We start from the raw sequence: 18,632 nt of genomic DNA, 5'->3' as shown, positions 1-18,632 counted from the left end.
CCCCGCCCCGCCCCTCCCGGCCCCGCCGCGCGTGCCGGCCCGGCCCGGGCAGCCAATCCCCGCCGCGCCGCGCGAGGGGGCGGGGCCTCGCTCGCCCCTCCCCGCCCCGCCCCGCCCCACGCGAGGGGACCGGGGCGGGGAGCCCAGGAGCGCCCCGCCCGCTGCTGCGCGCGGCGCCAGCCAATCGAGGCGTGGCGGCGCGTCACGTGGGTGCCCGCGGCGTCCTGCCGCCCGGCGGCTCGGAGGGCCCGCGCTTGGAGGTGAGGGGGGGGCGCGAGGCGCCGCCCGCGCTGATTGGCTGCGGGCCGGGGCCGGGGGCTCCATGGCCGCCCCCCCCTCCCGCCCTGTCCCGTCATGTCCCCGCAGCCATGTTGGTGAGCGGCCGCGCGAGGCGCCTCCTGCGGCGGGTGCCCGGCAGGCAGCGCTTCGGCGCCTACCGCTTCCTGCCCTTCTTCTTCCTCCTCGGGGGAGCCATGGAGTGGGTCATGATCCACGTCCGCGTCGGCAAGGAGACGTTCTGTGAGTGCTGCTCCGCCCGCGGGGCTCCGGGGGCGCCCCAGCCCCACGGCAGCGCGAAGGCGGGCTCTGAGGTTGGGGCAGGCTCACCGGGGCCGTAGGAGTTTAAACGGGGAGCGGGTTCCTCCGAAATGTGTTTCCTAATGAGGTAATGGAGCATGGAGCACCTCTCTCAGCTGACAGCAGTTCAGGCTCGCTCCCCGCTAGGAAGCCCTAACAGAAACCTCCGTGTCCTTCAGAACACGGAATTGAGCGTTTAGCTCCGTGTTATGTGAGAATACTCCCATTTTCGTGGGAGGTCTGTGTGAGTTTCCTGTAGAACAGAACAGCTTGCCGCGATTCCCACAGCTGCCAAGCTCACTGCAACCAAAACTGCTCCCGAAGGCTTGGGCGTGCTCAGGTTTTTCCATCTAACCCTTCTGAGGCACACCTGTGTAGCAGTAAAGGCAGGTAAGAACCCAAAGCACATCATCCGTGTGGCAGCTGTTACACGTCAGCCCGAGCCCCGGTCTTTTTTCTCTGAAAAAAATGCTGTGCCTAAATGATTTCGTAATACAGTAATAATGCTGTTCCGTAATCCATGCAAGGTAACAACGTACAAGACTGGTAACCTTTTTATGTCAGTGAGAGTTTTTATTTGGTGAGGGATACTTAGGGGTGATCAGTGTGGGGAAGGCAGGCAGAACAGCTAGGAAGATCAACACGAGTAGATACCTCTGTTTTTAGAAATAGCTACAATACTGAGGCCATGCTGAGTCCTCAGGCATTGGAATTCGTCCCTGTAATTTAATTTCCTTTTAGCTTCAGCTAGTTTAGGCAGTTATGGTTTTAATTATCCTCATGAGAAAGTAGGAAAATGACTGTATCGCTCTGGAAACTTAGTTTTCCTATAAAAATATTTAATCAAGACTGAGGGGAAGAACTTTAGCCTGGATAGGAGGGAAATGAGCTATTTTTAAGTGGTAATAAGGATTCATGTTGTCTCCAGTTGCCTGTTGATGTCTGTAAGAGGAAATTGGTTTGAAAAGTTTGAGATGACAAGATTCATGCATTTAATACCATCGTGCTGTTGGATAATGCTAATAAAATCTCTTTTTGCCGCAGATGATGTTTACCGCAGGAAACGATCTGAAAGACAGTACAAGGCAAGGATGGACAAAAGTGAATTTTAGCTGGAAGGCTTCAAGGGGAACATCCTGACAGCTTCAGTCGTACCAAAGAAGCATTGCTGCCGTGGTGTTGGTAGGGGCAAAATTTTGTCTCTGCAACATGAACTGTAGTCTGCAGTTTGTGAGGTATGCTCTCAGATGGTTTTGGCAGATTATTCTACATCTGCTTCTTATCGTGAATGTTTTATGTCTAAACCGAATACAGCAGAGAGAAGTTCATTGTGTTTAGACCTTTGCCACCTATTTAATTTTTTTTTCAGTACTTTTAAATAAACTGAACTGAATAAACAGTCTGGCTACAGTTTTTCTTTGCTTGATGAAATGCTGTTGTTGTGACAGCACCACTGGGAGAGAACTGAGTTACATATTGCATGCATTCATTTTTAATTAGTTTGCTTTGTACTGATGGAAGCTGCTCTCATGTCTGATTTTTCTTTCCAGTGTAGTGAAATTTCAAAGTAGATAAAATAGGACAGACTTAGAGCTCAGTGCTTGCTTACTCTGCCCCCACTCTTTGGAAAGTCATTGTGTATTTAGGCTCTGCTGGGTACATGCACAGTAGCTGGGGTGATGACTAACAATAGAGAGAGGCAAGGGCTGAGGGGAAGAAAAACCTGAAGCTTTATCTGTTAACAGACACAGGTTTGGAGGAATGTGCCACAGCAACCATGGCACCTGAATTCTTGTTGCAGGAGGTGTGCCTCCCAAAGAAGGAGAGGAGAGCTAACAGCAGTCCTGGACTGCTTTTTCAGTTTTATTCCCTATCACAGCAATGCTAGACCTCATGAGTGTGGAGCATGTCAGTGACTAGGCATTAGTGTGACTCTGGTACAATAATTGCATTTATTAATGCAATTACTTTTATTTCTGATGATTTGTGTATATGCTGACAGTTCCCCAGGAGGCCAATTCTTAACATCAAAGCACCAGCCTAAAACCAAAACCCAAGGGAGCTGATATACTTAAACACATTCTTATGCTAACACCTGGTAGCCTTTTTCTGCAGGAGCAAGTTTTCAATTGACATAAGAGACAACCTCAGTTTACATGATCTTACAGTGCGGTTACTCAACTTGCAAGCAGAAGGTACCCACATAACTTTGTGCTGTGCCTTCCAGGGACTTGATCTGGAGAACTAGTGCTGTCTGAGTTTTCAAGCAAAAAAAGAACTGGCAGAGAACTGAAGATGTGGCTATGCCCTCCATGCTCTGAGTGGACAGCAAAGGAAGTACTGGGGGGGGGAGGGGAACGTCTATTTGAGAAGTAATAACCTCACTTCTGGCTTTGGTTCTGAGGTGGAGCCCAAGTCCACGCAGGCAGGCACAAGATTGTTTTTGCACTCATTGATCATTCCACTGCCACAAATCCTGACAGTAGCACCACATACAGTGAAACATTAGCAGAAAACCACATTTTGAAAATTGTTGCGCTTTAGCTCCATCTGCCTTTGCTCTTAGAGCCTTTTGGAACTCTCTCCTGCTGGTTCTTGGTTTCCATATCGTTGTTGTTTTAAGAAGCCTTGTGCCCTAGTTTCCTCTCAGCGCTCAGCCTGCTGCGAACACTTCTCCCTGTGGCTTCCCATAGCACTCCTATAATAGCAGGAGTGTTTCACCGACCTCAGCAAATCAAGGCCTGTTTTTTCATGTCAGAGCTCTTTCTTATTTTGTGGCACTGTTTCCCATTTGCAGCTGAGAGCACCAGGCACGTCTGGAAGTTAGCTTAAGGTGTCTCCAGTTAAGTTTAAAAAGCAAGGCAGGACTGCCAGTCACTTACGAGGAGTTTGGTGTCAGGGAGTTGGGTGTCGCTGATCTTTGCGACCACTGCAGGAGTAAAATCCTTCTCTGAGTTGGAATTACACCGTTTCAGCCATGAGGCAACAGATCTGGGATGACAGGAGATGAAGCTTGACATTTAGCACTCTGGAACTGCATTCCCAATTTCACAATGCTTGCTAGCGCTGATCCTTCTGCGCTCTCCAATTTTGCCCATCTCTATCACTGGAAACGGAGTAGCTGGAGCACCCTGGTCCCAGCCCATTCCCATAGTGGGCACACGTGGGGATTTAGGATCAGTTTTAATCTACACTCACTCTTCAACCCTCCATAGCTCAGACCAGCGCTGGAAACAGCGATGTTTCTGTTAGATGCTGCAGGAGTAGCCAGGAACACAGCTTTCAGTTTAAGTACTGCTGAGCCCCTGCCAGTTCTGGAGTTGAGCACGTCTCTTCAGCCTGCAGGGAGTTCACTTGGTGTCAGGTCAACATCTACAAACGGCAGCCTCGGGTGTTCCCTTCACAGCAGCCACAGAGAGAGATTCTGAGAACAAGGAAAGCATTTGTGCTGCAGGCTCTCCAGATTATGCAAGTCAGGCCGATTTAGATGTCAAGCATGGAAAAATTCAATGCGGTAAAGCAGCTGAAAGCAGTCACGTGCAAACAAACCCCGATACTTAGGACTAAGCAATGCTGCCCACCGCTCCAGCACTAGAGAAGAGACAGGCTCACGCTGACCGAGTGACCTGGGGGAAACCATGGAGCTGTTCATCAGCCCTCTCCCTCCTGGAACAGGCTGCCTGGGGGCTGGGGAGTCTCTTTGTCTGGTTCAAAACCCACCTGGACACATTCCTGTGGGACCTGATCTGGGTGTTCCTGCTCCAGCAGTGGGATTGGACCAGGTGATCTTTCAAGGTCCCTTCCAATCCCTACCATTCTGTGATTCTGTGACTTCCTGAGGAGTTTCCTTAAATCCTTATTGGGTGCTTGTGCTTGGCACAAAGCATGAGGATTATTTATAGTCCTCCCTAAATCATCTGATGAAAAATGAATTTGGGCACTCCCTGTGGAGACAGTTGCAGACCTCATGACCACCCATCACCATTTTTTGTCCCGGGCTGCAGAGCACCCTGAGCTTACCCAGAGCCAAGCCCAGCCACTCACTGGTGCTGCTGCATAACCCGGGGGTTTCGCCTCCAATTGTTTTCACATTTCTCCTGCTGTCTCCTTTACTGGAAGTTAAGCTGTGGGGCTAGACTTCTGCACTGGATTGCTGGAGGAGTTTCTCCAAGGAATGCCAAAGACTGGGAATCTCTTCGCCCAGGACCACCAGATCCTCGTGCACTGCAGTAGCTGGGTTTTTGGTTTGGTTTGTTTGTGTGACAAGTCAAATTAGACTTGCTGGTATAATGCAGCAAACAAAAAGAATACAAAGATTACTGATCAGAATATTTCACGTGCCATTGAAGCAGATCCCATTTCTTGATGTTAGAAGTACTCGAGCATTTTGAAATACTGCTCCCATTTAGTGCTCCTGCTGCCGATAGAGTGCTACGTATATCTACAGATGATCTTCAGCATCTCAAATTGAGCAAATAAAATGTGAACAATGATTAGAATTCTCAGTGGAACTGCACCATCAGGTTTCAGAAGGGTGGAAGTTCTGTAAAGCTGGCAGCCTGCATGAGAGGCTGTGTTTATCCCCTGGGTCCAAGACAGTAATGCATGTTAATTAAATATAACGGTATCTGTTCTGGTTGCTTAAATAGCTCTTTGTGAATCATATGTCAGAGGCACCTCAAGATATACGAGGTCACTATCACTTAATTTTTCTTGCCATTGGTGTTATTAAAGATTTCCATCTTGTTTTATAATTTTACTGGGTAAAAGACGCTTTTTCCACATTATTTTTTAAATTTCCTTCATTATCCAGCTACATAAAAGACAGTCCTGAACGAGGTTAGCTTCCAGCATGAAAATAAGGCTTGCTGTTTATTTTCAAAGCAACTACTGTGGAGGCAACTGGAACTGACTGAATCTTATCACCTCTGCTCAGCTTGTTCCCAGTCCACCATGTATTTTTTCAAAGCTTACTACAGTTCGTTCATCCTTCTTCTGGCTTTTTTTTTTCCTCCAACTTCACTGTTCTTGTCACCTACCAGACATGCCTTGCAGCACACAGGACAATATAAAAAGGATTCTTTACCCACATACATCCATGCACATACCAAGGACTCCATAAAATCTGGATCAGCAACTGCCAGAATTACTTGAAATAAAATCCTAACAAAAGTCTTGATGGGACACTCAAACCTGTTTAATCCAAAACACTTTGCAAACTATTTTTATTCAAATTAAAAAGACTCAGGTAAACAAAGTGATGGTACATACATGTTATACACCTGGCTATCAGCTTAACTTTCGGGAGTACAAGGTCTAATGAAAAGCCAAGCATGGATTAACCAGGTCTGAAAACATACGCTGAAAAAAAAAAAGTCACCAACATCAATTTTTTTTTTTTTTTTTTTTTTTTTTTTTTTACAGAAACAGTGAATTTTCTCATGGAAGGGGACTGAGGAAGAGAACAAATAATTATTAGTCATCTTCAACTGGTTTATGAAAATACCGGTCCTAGATTAATCTATTTTCCACTCTCTCAGAAGAAAAAAAGAAAAAAAGTTATTCTTTTGGACTGAGTTGCAGTAACCATGTTCCTGCCAACAATTTCTTTCAAATTAGTATCACCTTCCCACTTATTTAATGCAACCCAAAATTATTCTTTTTCTACAGTCAAGTATGTGAAAGCATTTACTTTCAAGCAAATAGCTTTGCAGTCCAAAAGGTTGGTTAGTTACAAGGACAGTTAAGTCTTCAGCAGAAGGCAGTCACAACCCTGAAATTTGGCAAGAGGAGTCTATACACACCTTACTTTGCTAAAAAACTAACCCAAAAACCCTCTGAAGGCTGCAATGCGGGTACTCTATTTCTCCGACGTACTAGGTATGTTGAAGTTACGCATACAGTACTATTATAAAGTTACGTTTGTGTGTCCAATTTCAAATTTTGCATTGCAAAACTTTCGTTAACGTGAATCAATACACTTAGAGCATAGAAAAACATCTTATAATGCCCAATCATAAACAGAATGTGTGTGAATTTAAAAGCATCAAGTTACTCCACTAACAAAAGAACTCAGCTTCTCCTCTAACTTACCTTCCAAGACCTGAACTGGTTCAAAGTTCTGGCCCCTCGCACCTGCAGACTGAATTGCAGCGGGAAGCAGCTTTGCCTTCTCTGCTCAACGTTAGGGCATCACAGAACCCCCAGAACAGGTCATGGCAGATGAAACGTTTCACCTCCCACGGGCGTGCCCAGCATAGGTATGCCGTTACCGATTTAGAATCATAATGGCCTTGGCTACACAATTAAATAACTAGACAGGATTGGACAACACTAGCAGTCAAGACAGCCTTGTCCTGTCCGCGCTAGCACTTCCATGATCGCCGTGGCCCATTCAGCTGCCTTGATATTGACTTGAAATGTGATTTTGCTCTAGTGTCAACGCACTCCTTACCTTTAGCTTCTTTCAAAGAGATCTTCCCTGTTCACATCCAACTGAGATTTCTGCCGGAAGCGGCTAGCACACACAAGCACATGTACACACTTTCCTCTAGGATGTAAACTATGACTAACTTCACATTCCATTGTACCAATCTGTAAATACTTTGTTTTCTATTTTTCTTCTTTTATATAAAAACAATGGCATCAGATTCTCAGCAATAAAGTATAAGAAAGATGAATCCTTGACTACAGTTAACCAATTATGAAATCGCCTTTCAAACAAAGGAAACATATGCAAAAATCCGTGTATTTGATCAACTTAATATAACAAACACAACTTAATATAACAAAATTAATCAATATATCAATATTGATATGTTGATATATATCAATATTGATATAATTATCAATATAACAAAATTAATCAACTTAATATAACAAAAAGTGAAATATGCTTATTAAAAGTGTCCTTATATAAAAATGGTCTTGCAATGTACAGTAAAATGCAATACAAATTATTGTTGGTTATCTCTCCCCACCCAGTAACTAAAACAGCTATTGTTCCACAAAACTCCTTATATGCCGGTATCAAAGAAAGAAGCAATAATGCAACTAAACATTTTCTATATTGTATGCCTGACGGATATTGAGGGTGTCTCGTAGCATCAGGTCTCGAAGACGCCATAACGCATCGGCCATGGTGGTGTGAGCCCCTTTACTTTTCAACCAGTGTGACGGGAGACGGCTCTCTTGTTCTTTTGATAAGTGGATATCTCGCCTTCGTGCTGAAAGGTTAAGAAACAGCCCAATTATCTACTGACTTTGATAAATTTGCCTCGCCTTTGATATTCACCACAATTTTTCAGGAAAGAAGGAGAATGTAACTCCACAGTATTTCTTTTACCCCCCAGTATTTGAACCCATACAACTCGTAATTAGATTTATACAGCATCAATGGAATTAGCCTACTAATAACATATAGTTAGTCTGTCAGTTTAACAATTACTTGCATGTGTACGTTTTATTAAGTAAGCAGCAGATTAATTTAGCATTTTCCATAAAAGCCAAAAATATTAACGGTTACAAAAAAGTGTTTCCGTATGGAAACATCCCGCTGTGTGTCAAAAGCCTTACCTGCAAGGGTCTGGTCCCACTTGCTGATGCTATTTGATTCAGCACTAAGTCCCTCGATGTATTTCAGATAGGCTTCAGAATGAAGAAGCCTTTGTGTCTTTGGTGGAGGGGAGACAAACATGGGAGTTGAGGGCTGCTGCATGACCGGCTGACTTGCTGGGCTCTGGCCCGGATACGGAGGGGGCGCCTGCTGTCCTGGCGGGCCAAGGATTCCTATCTGCAACAACAAAGCAACAGAGAGATCTAGGGGAACTGCAGGGAAGCCAGTTCACATCTGTGCATCAGATCATCCTCATACAATGGAGTTTTGGTTATAACTGAAGGCACAAAGAAAATTTCACTGGAAGACAACCCGCTTTGGCCACGGTTACCTGGGGAGGTCACTGAGATGCACAGAGAGAAGATGTATGAACGGACCATATTTAACAACAAACATGTTCTCATTACTACCACCATTTCTCCTCTCTCATATTACCCTTAACTGCTATTTTTCCTCCTTTTTATTTCATGTTCTCTCACACTTGACCACAAAACCTGTGATGTGCAAGGTGTAGGGTTTAATCTCGCTTTAGGTACCTCTAGAACATCTAATACTTATCCACCCGGATCCCTGGAAGATTAGGATGCTTCTACCAAAAAAAAACAACACTAATTGCAGTCAGGCTAACATCACAGTCACGCAGAAATCCCTGACACACAGAAGAACCCCAACTGTTGTGATTAACCAGCAGTTCTCAGAACTCTTAACAAAGACGACCTATGGTCTGGAATAACTCGGTGTCATGGCACACGTACTCTACTCCACTTCTGAGTTTCTTTATACCCCCTGGCCAAAATCATGTTTCTCTTTATAATGCAAATGTTTAGTCAATACAATTTCAAGTGTGCTGGACATTTCATCTGTATTCATCTATACCACATTGAGAAGGAACATCTGACCATCACTGGCATCCGAACCCCCAGGTTCTGAACTGCCAACCAGCATCTGCTTTGTTGGTTTGTGAAATCTGGGAGCAAGCAAAACGGCTTTTACCCACTTAGCTGAGAAATGGCTGAGGAAGCGCCAAAGCAGCCCCGCTGCATCAACAAAGCATGCAAAACCTAAATTATCACCAGTTTAACAGTTTGTATTTTACAAAATTACTTGTATTAGTTCAGAAGAAATTAAAAAAATAAAAAAAAAAAGAAAAACACAGTCTTGCTTATACTGCAGGGCTCATTCCACTAGGCAGAACCTAATTAGTGTAATAAAAATTCAACCAAGAAATACAAACATATATCCTGAGTGTAAGATATTAACTGGTTCTGAATACATCAGTGTACATTTGGAATTTATGTTCTCCCTGGGAAAGGCTATGTGCATTCATTACATGTCTTAACTGAGATCCCATTTAAATGCTAATTCAAAGCCTTAGAGCCTCATAAATAATGCAAAAATGACTCACCTGCTGCCCAAACGGACTTGCTCCGGGTGCTGGAGTGCCTACCATGGGGGACACATTTTGGCCTATAACACCTATATTCCAAAATATAAAACAATTAGTCTTATTTCAGAGCAGTGAGAAATACCTATTTGGTCTTCTATAATCAAATTTATACTTGGATATCATTGCTTAAAGCTATTTTAAAAACATTTAAATACCCCACTCTCCCCCAATAAAAAAAACAAAACACTTTAGAAATTTCTGAATGAAGGAAAAAAAAAAGACAAGACAACTACCCAACATTAATATGTGGCCCCTTGAATTCATTTAACTAAAGAAATGCAAAATTATTTTTTTTCCATGTTCCTTAGGGATTTCCTAACTACATCCTTTAGTTTATAATATGCACGTTTGGCTGAACAGAAACTTCCTGGAATCCTTAGAAATAAGCAAACAAAAAAGAACAATAAAAAAGGAAAAGCTGTTTTGCTTTAGTAACATTTCCTTGTGTTCAATTTTATAAAACACATTCATAGTAGGAAGAAAGCCAAGACATTACAAAAATTCTGTAATATCTCACTAATATAAAACACCACTTGCAGGTTAAGCTTAAATAGTCCTATATGTATGAAACAGATAACATTTGGAGGAAAAAATAATCCTGTTAGTTTTGTTTTTTTTTTTTCTTAACTACATGAAGTGGCACAGAATATAGCAGATACCACCCACATACAAATCTGAATGAGTCATGCAGTTCCTGCTATTTTCTATACAGATGCTTTGGTCAAAAAAAAAAAAGAAAAAAAAGAAAAACCCCAAAACAAAAATCACAACCAAACAAAAAATAAATCAAACCACAACAATAAAAAAGAAAAAAAAAAGAAAAAACAAACAAAAAAAACAGTTACATATGTTGCTGCTTTTCTTTCTCTTCATGCCATTTTACACAGTCATTCATTTGAAAAGCTGCACAATAATTATGGTCTTCGCAAGGGTTTAATTTGCATGCGGATTTCCGTACCAGTGATCAGAAGATGTGTCACTGCATTTTGCACACTAAAGCATATATCTAATCAGTTTTCCGTTTGATTACAGCCTCCATTTTAAATGCATCTGTACTAACAGCAAGTCAGAAGTTGGGAAAAACACTGATGAGGCAAGTTGTGGAATACAGTACAGATTTTTTTTTTTTGGTACAAAGCAGATAGGTTTGGAGGAGGGCACCCTCCCCTTTCCAGTGTTAGCGCTTCACTGACCCTTAGCCCACCCAGCCCGATTTAACACCACTTCACGTGTGGTCCTCCACTCCTGGGCATTATTTGTTTTTTGGTTTTTTTCCTCAGCCAAGTTCTCTCAGTTTTATACATCGTACACACAGCCCGTTTCTCCAGTTGGAAACATTCTTCAAAGAAATGCGTTGTCCTGGGTTCACCTCCCAAACATTTGTATGCTGCTGTTGTGTGCTTCAATGTCACTGTCCTGGTGAGTCGGAGGCAAGCTCACGCTGCTGTTTTCCTACTCCCTCTACATGACATTATGGTGAATCTTACACATCAGCAATGATGCAAACTGCACGCCTAACACTGATGGATTTAAAAAAAAAAAAAAAGGCAAGCAAGCAAACAACAACAAATCACCACAACAATTTACGTAAAGTCCCAACAGAGCTTCTGATAAACACAGTTGCAAATGGGGTAGGAGAGACAAATGAGACCACTTTTGTCCACAGCTTGTTCAAACAGCTGAACATATCGGATGCATGTCTTTTAAACAGCCACGAGTTAGCAGGGGTAAAAACTGAAAAAAATCCACAGCAAACAGGACAAGAGGGCAGATGAACATTTTTCCTCCTACACTGAAAAAGAGTTCAGTAAGGAACGAGACCAATAAATTCCATTTCAAACTTCATTTGAAAGTCATTGATTTCACTTGAATAAGGGAGGGAGTGGAAGGATGCTGTTCAAATGAAATAAGGATATGAACTGGCTGATTTCAATTTTTCAGACTTCTGATAAGCTCATGCACAGTTGTCATTTTTTTGTTGTTGGTTTTGTTGTTGTTGTTGTTTTTTTTTAACTGGAGCAGAACCACTGCTGGAGCAGCATCACATTTCGCCAGTAACCTTTTTGCTGCTGGTGTACTGGACGTGTGTTGCGCCAATGGAAACGCTCTGCATGCACCCCATACATTCAGCAGTACGCTGTGCACGCTGCGGCTACAAACCTGCCGTGTTCAGACACAATCAAACAATTACGCTATGACCAAAACAAGCTGCAGATAATTTCTGTAACAACTGGTTAAATTGCAAGTACATGAAAATGAAACAAGGAGCGAATGAGGATGACATTCTTACCGGGTGGTGGGATGCCTGGGATGCCTGGCATACCTGGCGGAAGTTGGTGGGGTGGGGGCACCCCTGGGTGAAGTGGCTGCATGCTGCCCATGCTAACAATGCCATCAACTGGGCCCTGCAAAGGTGGCAGCACCGGTGGATAGCCACTTATCATGCCTTGAAGGACACAACAAATTTCAAACATGCATCAATAACATGCAGTATGATCTACACAGTAAGACATGCACTATCCACAAAAAAAGCACCTTTAGTACAGCAAGACGATACTACAATTAGTATCTTGCAAAAATGAACAAAAATAAAAATAAAGTTATAAATATGAAATGCTACACTTTTGATGAATTAGTATTTAGCGTATCTGTATGTTTCTCATGGGGCAATAAATGCTGAATATTGAGACATGTTAACACAAGGAGTAAATTCAGCCGCAATTAAATGTTACTAACGCAAGCAATTTTAACACAGCTTAAAAGCTCTGCCATCTGCATACAGATTACGAGCACAACGCTAACTACACAAGCTTCACCAGCAGCCCTACTTCGTGGGCTACCCTGGAGACCAAACTTGACTGGAAAAAGTAAACATCTATACATGTTTATGCAGTGCATATGCAAAATTAACTTTTAGAAGTCCCAGAACATTCATATACTTAAAACTAAAGGTACTGACATGTGTGTTTTCTATAAAACCATCTTCAGTATGAATTTAAGAAATAACTAAAACTTTAAACCTGACAGCACTGGATATGCTTGCTGGGCTGCAGTGACTTACGCTCTCCACATCTGACTGCAGTAAAAGGGTCTACAAGGAGCATATATGGTCCCTCACTGAATTTCATTCTCAACGTTTTCAAAGTGTCTTAATAAGGAAAACAAAGATGCAACCAAGATGATATTGTGCTGCTCAAAATGTTAGTTTTCTGCACGTGGCGGAAGAGGACAGTTTGTTCTGGCTTGGGCTCACGTTTGTCACTGTCCGTTAAGTGAACCTACACAAAGTATCTGTGCCGTAGTAGGCCCTAGAACTTAACTTGCCTGTTTTCTTGCTTATTTTCTATGCTTTTAATGGATGTGTTGTCAGAGAACCAAGGAAGGGTGTTGGAAAGACAATGGAAAGATGATAGGGGACAGAAGCAGGTCGTGAGATAAAAGGTAAGTTTAGAAATGTAAAATTGCTGGAGTTTCTGTAACTTGTTCCAAGAAACCACTTACTGAATCTTTGCCACACTCCAAGTAACTCATAAAAGAAACTTTCAGAACAGAGATTTCTGGAATAAAACTGGCCAGAAACTCAACGTCAGCTCTGCCTGAACATCTTCTCATCAAAGCTGTTGTGAGCTCAGGATCGAAACACCTTAAGCAGCTCCAACACACAAGCTGAATTTGTCACCTGCTCAGGAGAGTTACTGAGGTGAGGAACCTGAAATTCCAAAGCTTTACATTGAGCAAAGAACTGAACTTCGTAAAACCTTCATTTTCTTCTGAATGCACAGGACACCTAGATCAGCACTTACTAAATAGCTCTTTGGTACCTATTTCAAATATCTAGAAATTATCTGTACCTCTTTATCAACACAGTGAAATCCGTATTCCTAATGGGAGAAGTAAAAGAGGAAAATAACAGAACTATCCCTAGAATAACAGGCTTTCACGGTAGCTACTGCCTGGTACTTCCACTGCACCCCAAGCAGCAATCACATCTTCAGTTCACTTACAAACAATTCTGAAGCTTTTAAAGAAAAAAAAAACAAAACACCAAAAAACACCACAAAGCAAAAACAAACCTCCAACAAAACAAGCCCACCCTTGTCAATCACAAAAGCTCATTTCTACATTTCCAAACAAAATACGTAACAGCTGACTGGAATAGTAACACTGTAGAGAGGTGTCCATGAGAAGCCAGTTCTTGTAGCTCATCCCAAGTTTCTAAGTGCAGCCACTTTCATATCCCATATGTGACTTACCATTTTGATTTTAAACTAGTAAACTTGGGCAAACTATTTTCAGCTCCTACAGCTGTTATTTACTCTTTCTCCCCCCTCCACTTTTTTTTTTTTTTTACTACAACAATAGAAGTTTAAATAAGCTTTTGTAATACCTGAATTTAAAAGCAACTAGAGCACTGTGCACTAAGAGAAATGTATCTCAAAAACGTATCCAGTTTTCTTGTACCTGTGGGCCATAAACAAGTGATGAAGAAGTTCTCTAAAACAGAGAAAAGCAACTGAATGCTTTCCATGGCTTAAAGATGGAGGAGGATGTAAAAAGTCTCAACGGAGTAAGGCACTTCCAAGTAAGACTTGTGGAAACCAAAAGAAGGAAGATGCATTTTTCAAAACAGGAAAAAAAACAGCAAGAGTTGATAAAGAACCACTTGATCATCCACTTAATGAAGTATTTCACAATGACAGAGTAAAGAGACCTAAGAGGGTGAACTGTAAGATGATGGTCTTGAACAGAGGTATGCTTTTGAGGAGGCTGCCACAGGAAGGAAGGTAACACGTGTGGTTTGCTGAAAGCCCAGCTGTTGGAAAGCTTTTAAGAAAGTGTTCATAAAAGTATTACTGCCTATCAATACCTACCTCCAAAAAAAAATGGAAAAGCAACACAATACCAAAAAACAAGAACCAAATCAAGAAAAAACAACCACGAGATGATGACATTTCTATGCATTCTGGATTGAAGTACATTACTCACAAAGAAGACTAGTGCTGGAGATTTATTTATTTTTTTTAAATATATGCACAAAGATGTGCACACACATACACCAACTGCAAACTGTTCAGAAAAATCATCCCTGCAAGACAAAAATCTACAAGGTGTTCAAAGAACAAAGCTTAAAAAATAAACAAAAGAACAACCAAAAGAAATATGCAATTCAGTGTAAACAAATGCTTTGTAATCTGGAGACCATGAACTAAACAAGAAATGCGCCTTCTGTCTAAACATCCATGCAATCTATTTTCTGAAAAATGTTTTAGAGACCATGACGAAAAACACTTCAGGCTGTCAGCTCTAAGTATGGCCACAGCCTGCAAGACATAGAAAAAGAAAAATGACAAAAGAGTAAACGGAATAATTGGAATGCCATAAGGGAAATTTAAAACAAACAAAACAAAGCCAAAACTAAACAAAAAAAAAAAAACAAACACACCAAACCTCCAAATATTCATTTTTACCTACTCAGCACTATTTTGACCTTGACTGAAACTACCCAGCTATTGCTAAACAGAAATGGGGGAAGGAGAACAAACTATCAGGTCAGACCTAATTTGTTCTCTCACAGATGTAAGGCTGATTCCCATAAAAGACTCTTCAGATCTGATCTGGAGATACTTCTGAGCACGCTGCCTGTGAACTCAAGTCAGACTATGACTGGCAATGAACACAGCACCCAGCAACAGGGACCACGTGGAAGAGTTCTCTAAACTGGTCTGAAAATCACCTGATAAAAAACAGTAACGTTGGGATTTTGTACTTGTATTTGCAATGACACCAGAACCTAGACTACAACACTTATATCCAACTAGCAATTCTTGTGCTTGGATTTAAAGCCTGGTTTGGATTTCTGTTTGCCTTTCACCTCCCTGACAATTAAAAAAAAAAGTCATTTGCTTCCTGCTTTACCACTTCCACTGGTGCCACATGCACTAGAAGAGTATTCAGCTCCCTCCCCTCCTGCCGCAGCAGGACTAAACGTGACCTCGGCAAAGCAGAGCGAATAAACACAACTGCACACAAACAGAACAGGCCTACCGCCCGAGGAGGAGCCTTTCTCTGCGCTTTCAACAGGCTACTTGCTAGTGGAGCACGTAACGTGGGACCGCCAGCCCACTGCTGAGGCTACGTATAGTCATCATGAAGAAAGACTGAAGAGGTCGAGCCTTTTCTTCCGCAAGAACAAAGTGACCCAAGAGAGTGTTCAGAGTTATGAAGGGGGTTGATATAGTGGATGAGGAAAAAATGGTCATAGCTCCTACGTTTTACCTGCAACGGGTGTCAACTGCTGATTGAGCATCCCCATTGGTGTTGGTGGCGGCACCACCCCCATAAGAGCCCCGACAGGAGTGCCTGCCCGGGGGGAGGGATTCTGCTGCTGTGCTGCTCGCTCTCTCTCCTGCTGCTCAGCAACTTTAGCTGCCCGCTCTGTAAAAGTATTTTAGATTTTCAGTTCTGTTTTGTAACCCAGAATTTCAAAATATTATCTGTTCATTAAAAAGGACTAGTCAAACACTGGCATAGTTTAGTCAAATATAAAGTAGAACAGATGAATCTTTGTATACAGCATATGATTTGATTTCATGTGGCTGCAGCTAAGACTTTTAGAGAACCTTGCATGAAAAATAGCCCACAAAGTTTTATCTTTTTCTAAAAAAATAAAATAATAATAAAAAATAATAATAAAATAAAAATTTAAAAAAGTCAAAGAACAAATTGGATAATAACACCAGTGTTACCAACATGAAGCAGCAGTCCAGCACTAGGCTCAGTCCGCACTAGGAGAACATGGCAAAACGTTCCCTCTTTGACACCACTGGCTCAGCTAAACCAGTCCCAGCCAAGGCCAGCAGCTCTCCCACAGACAGGAATTTTGAGCACCCTGTCTCAGACGTGCCCTAAAACAAGACGCAAATAGCAGGCAGCAGTGCCAGTGGTGGCCCGTTTCTTCCTGGGCTCCCCACTTCTTTTCTCGTTGTTGCATTTTTGGGGTTTAGTTGTTTATTTTTTTTTATTACTGATGCAGCTGAAAAGCGGTGGCAAAGTTGGGAAGCACTTGCAAAGTTTTTCCCTAGTGTAGATAGGCCCTTAGTGTTTGGAACATAACAAGCAGCAGTTTGGTGAAGCAAAAATATTTTTCTTTTGCCTCTTTCTGTTGTTTTCCCCATTTTGGTCCCCTCTGAGCTTTTTTTTTTTTTTTTTTTTGCTGAAGATGTCTAACTCACATTGTGCTGCTCACTGGAGGTCATGTGTGTCCTTTGTACGATGAATCTGGTCATTATCTCAATCAAGTTTCTCACTGTGACTGCAAGAACAAAAGATCTACTGCAAGGGAATCTGACCAGAGGACAATTTTATATTAAGAGAAGGACAAAGGGTCATGGGAAGAAGAAAGAAAAACAAACAAAAAAATCACCCCCACCTCCCCAAAAAAAAACAACAAAAAAAAACAAACAAGCAAACAAAAAAGAAGATATACCGAATGCCCACTGAAGATGCTTTTAGGGCATGCAAGTTGCTGATTTGTTCACTCTGAACATCGTCTCTTACTGACGCAATGAGGAACAACAAAGGATAAACGAATGCAGCATACATCTCCAGCAAATTTTAACAACAGTGAATGCAGGACTAGAAGTTTTCTTGCAGCTGGTGGAAGATGAAAACTGCCACTAAAACAGCAATCAAGGTCCTCTGTCAAACAAGGCTAAGAAGTTCATCAAGGAGATAAAGTTATGAATGCATCCTGCCAACGTTAGACACTTTTTCCAGTATATGACTGCAAACATATATCACGCATTAGTCTTCTGTAGGACTCGTTTGTGCAGCATCTAGCACAGCATCCATACACTGAAAGACCAGTTTTATTTCAAAGGCATTTCCCTCCTTTTCACTCCTGTCATTTCAGGAAGAGATGACGACACACAGAAACTCCTAAATTTACTATAGGCAACTCATATGCACAAAATACAGGAGACATTTAAAGATAGATCCTGAAGTAGAAAAAGGAGATAATCATCTTAAGACCAGAGCAAGCGTTTAGGGAAAAGATGAAGTAGTTGTTCTGACTCTCACCTACTGTTGGTCAGTTTAAAAAAAAAAAAAAAAAAAGGTCAGACAAAAGCCAAAAGCAAAAGTTCTGGAGATACCCTGGTGAATGAGAGGTTACTGTTAAGCATTCAGTTTTATCAGACTTCAGACTTGAAGAAGGACCTGATGTAGGACAACACTTGAGCGTTACCTTGTCTGTCCATGTTGTGGCTGCCGCTGAACTAACAGATGGAACAACACTGCCAGAGGGAACCGAAGGGGGTGTCCGAAAGTTCAGCCTCGAACATCCACCTTAATACTCATTGAACCTAACCCCAAATCATTTAGGCTAGGACTTGAGATCATTCAAAAGTCATTTCCAACACAACACAAGAGACAGGAAAGAGACATCCTGCTTTGAACAAAGCTTCACCCTTAGGACAGGCCTTTGCCTCAAACCCCACGTATTACTTTATTTTATTGTAAGGAGTTTCCACAGCACAGTTAGCCATGCGGGCATTTTCAACACAGCCTGTTCTTTGATTAATGCTGCTAAAACCCAGCTACTACCCTGCACGTATAACAAATGAAATTTTCAGTGGGTCAAAATGAATCAAAAATGCAGACTGCTCTATTGCCAAAGCACGGAAAGGCACTTTTCCGTTCAAGTGTCAAACCATGCCAGTTCCCTGCTCCCTGGTGCAGTGTCCACACTACAGAGCACATGAATTTTGACTTGTCACATGGGAAGGAGTGGAGTTTCTCTCCTTTCAAGCATGGTAATGAGTAAACAGTTTGGATGCTTTGTAACCCCATCCCGACCCATCCAAAACAAAAGTAAGCCTAGTCCTAGGCAGACACCAAGCTGGAAAAGCTGCAGTCCGAGACTCAAAAGCTTTGGAAAATTTTAAGGATAAGGAGGGTTAAAATGGAAGCACTCCGAATATCATTAACACAGGG

At 42.2% G+C, this 18,632-nt stretch overlaps 2 protein-coding genes across 12 annotated transcripts in view; one reads left to right on the top strand and one right to left on the bottom strand.

Moving 5' to 3' along the window:
* Positions 1-125: 125 nt before the first annotated feature.
* Positions 126-1,975, top strand: UQCC5 (ubiquinol-cytochrome c reductase complex assembly factor 5). Its single transcript, XM_080606450.1, has 3 exons — positions 126-260; positions 367-519; positions 1,621-1,975. The coding sequence occupies exons 2-3, from the start codon at positions 369-371 to the stop codon at positions 1,686-1,688; spliced, it is 219 nt and encodes a 72-aa protein (XP_080462576.1). The 5' UTR covers positions 126-260; positions 367-368; the 3' UTR covers positions 1,689-1,975.
* Positions 1,976-7,308: 5,333 nt separating this feature from the next.
* Positions 7,309-18,632, bottom strand: part of PBRM1 (polybromo 1) — a 63,919-nt gene continuing 52,595 nt past the window's right edge. For 6 of the 11 annotated variants that reach the window (XM_080606434.1, XM_080606431.1, XM_080606430.1 and 3 more), the window contains 4 exons: positions 11,929-12,084; positions 9,597-9,667; positions 8,152-8,368; positions 7,309-7,802 (listed from right to left, as the gene is read on the bottom strand). In XM_080606434.1, coding sequence (XP_080462560.1) covers positions 7,630-7,802; positions 8,152-8,368; positions 9,597-9,667; positions 11,929-12,084 — 617 coding nt within the window. In that variant the 3' untranslated portion in view covers positions 7,309-7,629. Of the gene's footprint in view, positions 7,803-8,151; positions 8,369-9,596; positions 9,668-11,928; positions 12,085-15,914; positions 16,074-18,632 lie in introns of all 11 variants that reach the window. The other 5 variants (XM_080606436.1, XM_080606427.1, XM_080606428.1 and 2 more) reach the window with 2 other exon arrangements.

This window comes from Anser brachyrhynchus, assembly GCF_964034855.1.
Source record: "Anser brachyrhynchus genome assembly, chromosome: 10".
NCBI classification, from domain to species: domain Eukaryota; kingdom Metazoa; phylum Chordata; class Aves; order Anseriformes; family Anatidae; genus Anser; species Anser brachyrhynchus.
Note: the sequence above shows the minus strand (reverse complement) of the source record. Positions and strands in the feature narration are given on the sequence as shown.

Excerpts from the sequence above, each read along its gene's own strand:
- UQCC5 (XM_080606450.1), top strand. The coding sequence starts at position 369 with ATGTTGGTGAGCGGCCGCGCGAGGCGCCTCCTGCGGCGGGTGCCCGGC. Across the intron at positions 520-1,620 it reads CGTCGGCAAGGAGACGTTCT|ATGATGTTTACCGCAGGAAA; the intron begins GTGAGTGCTGCT and ends TTTTTGCCGCAG.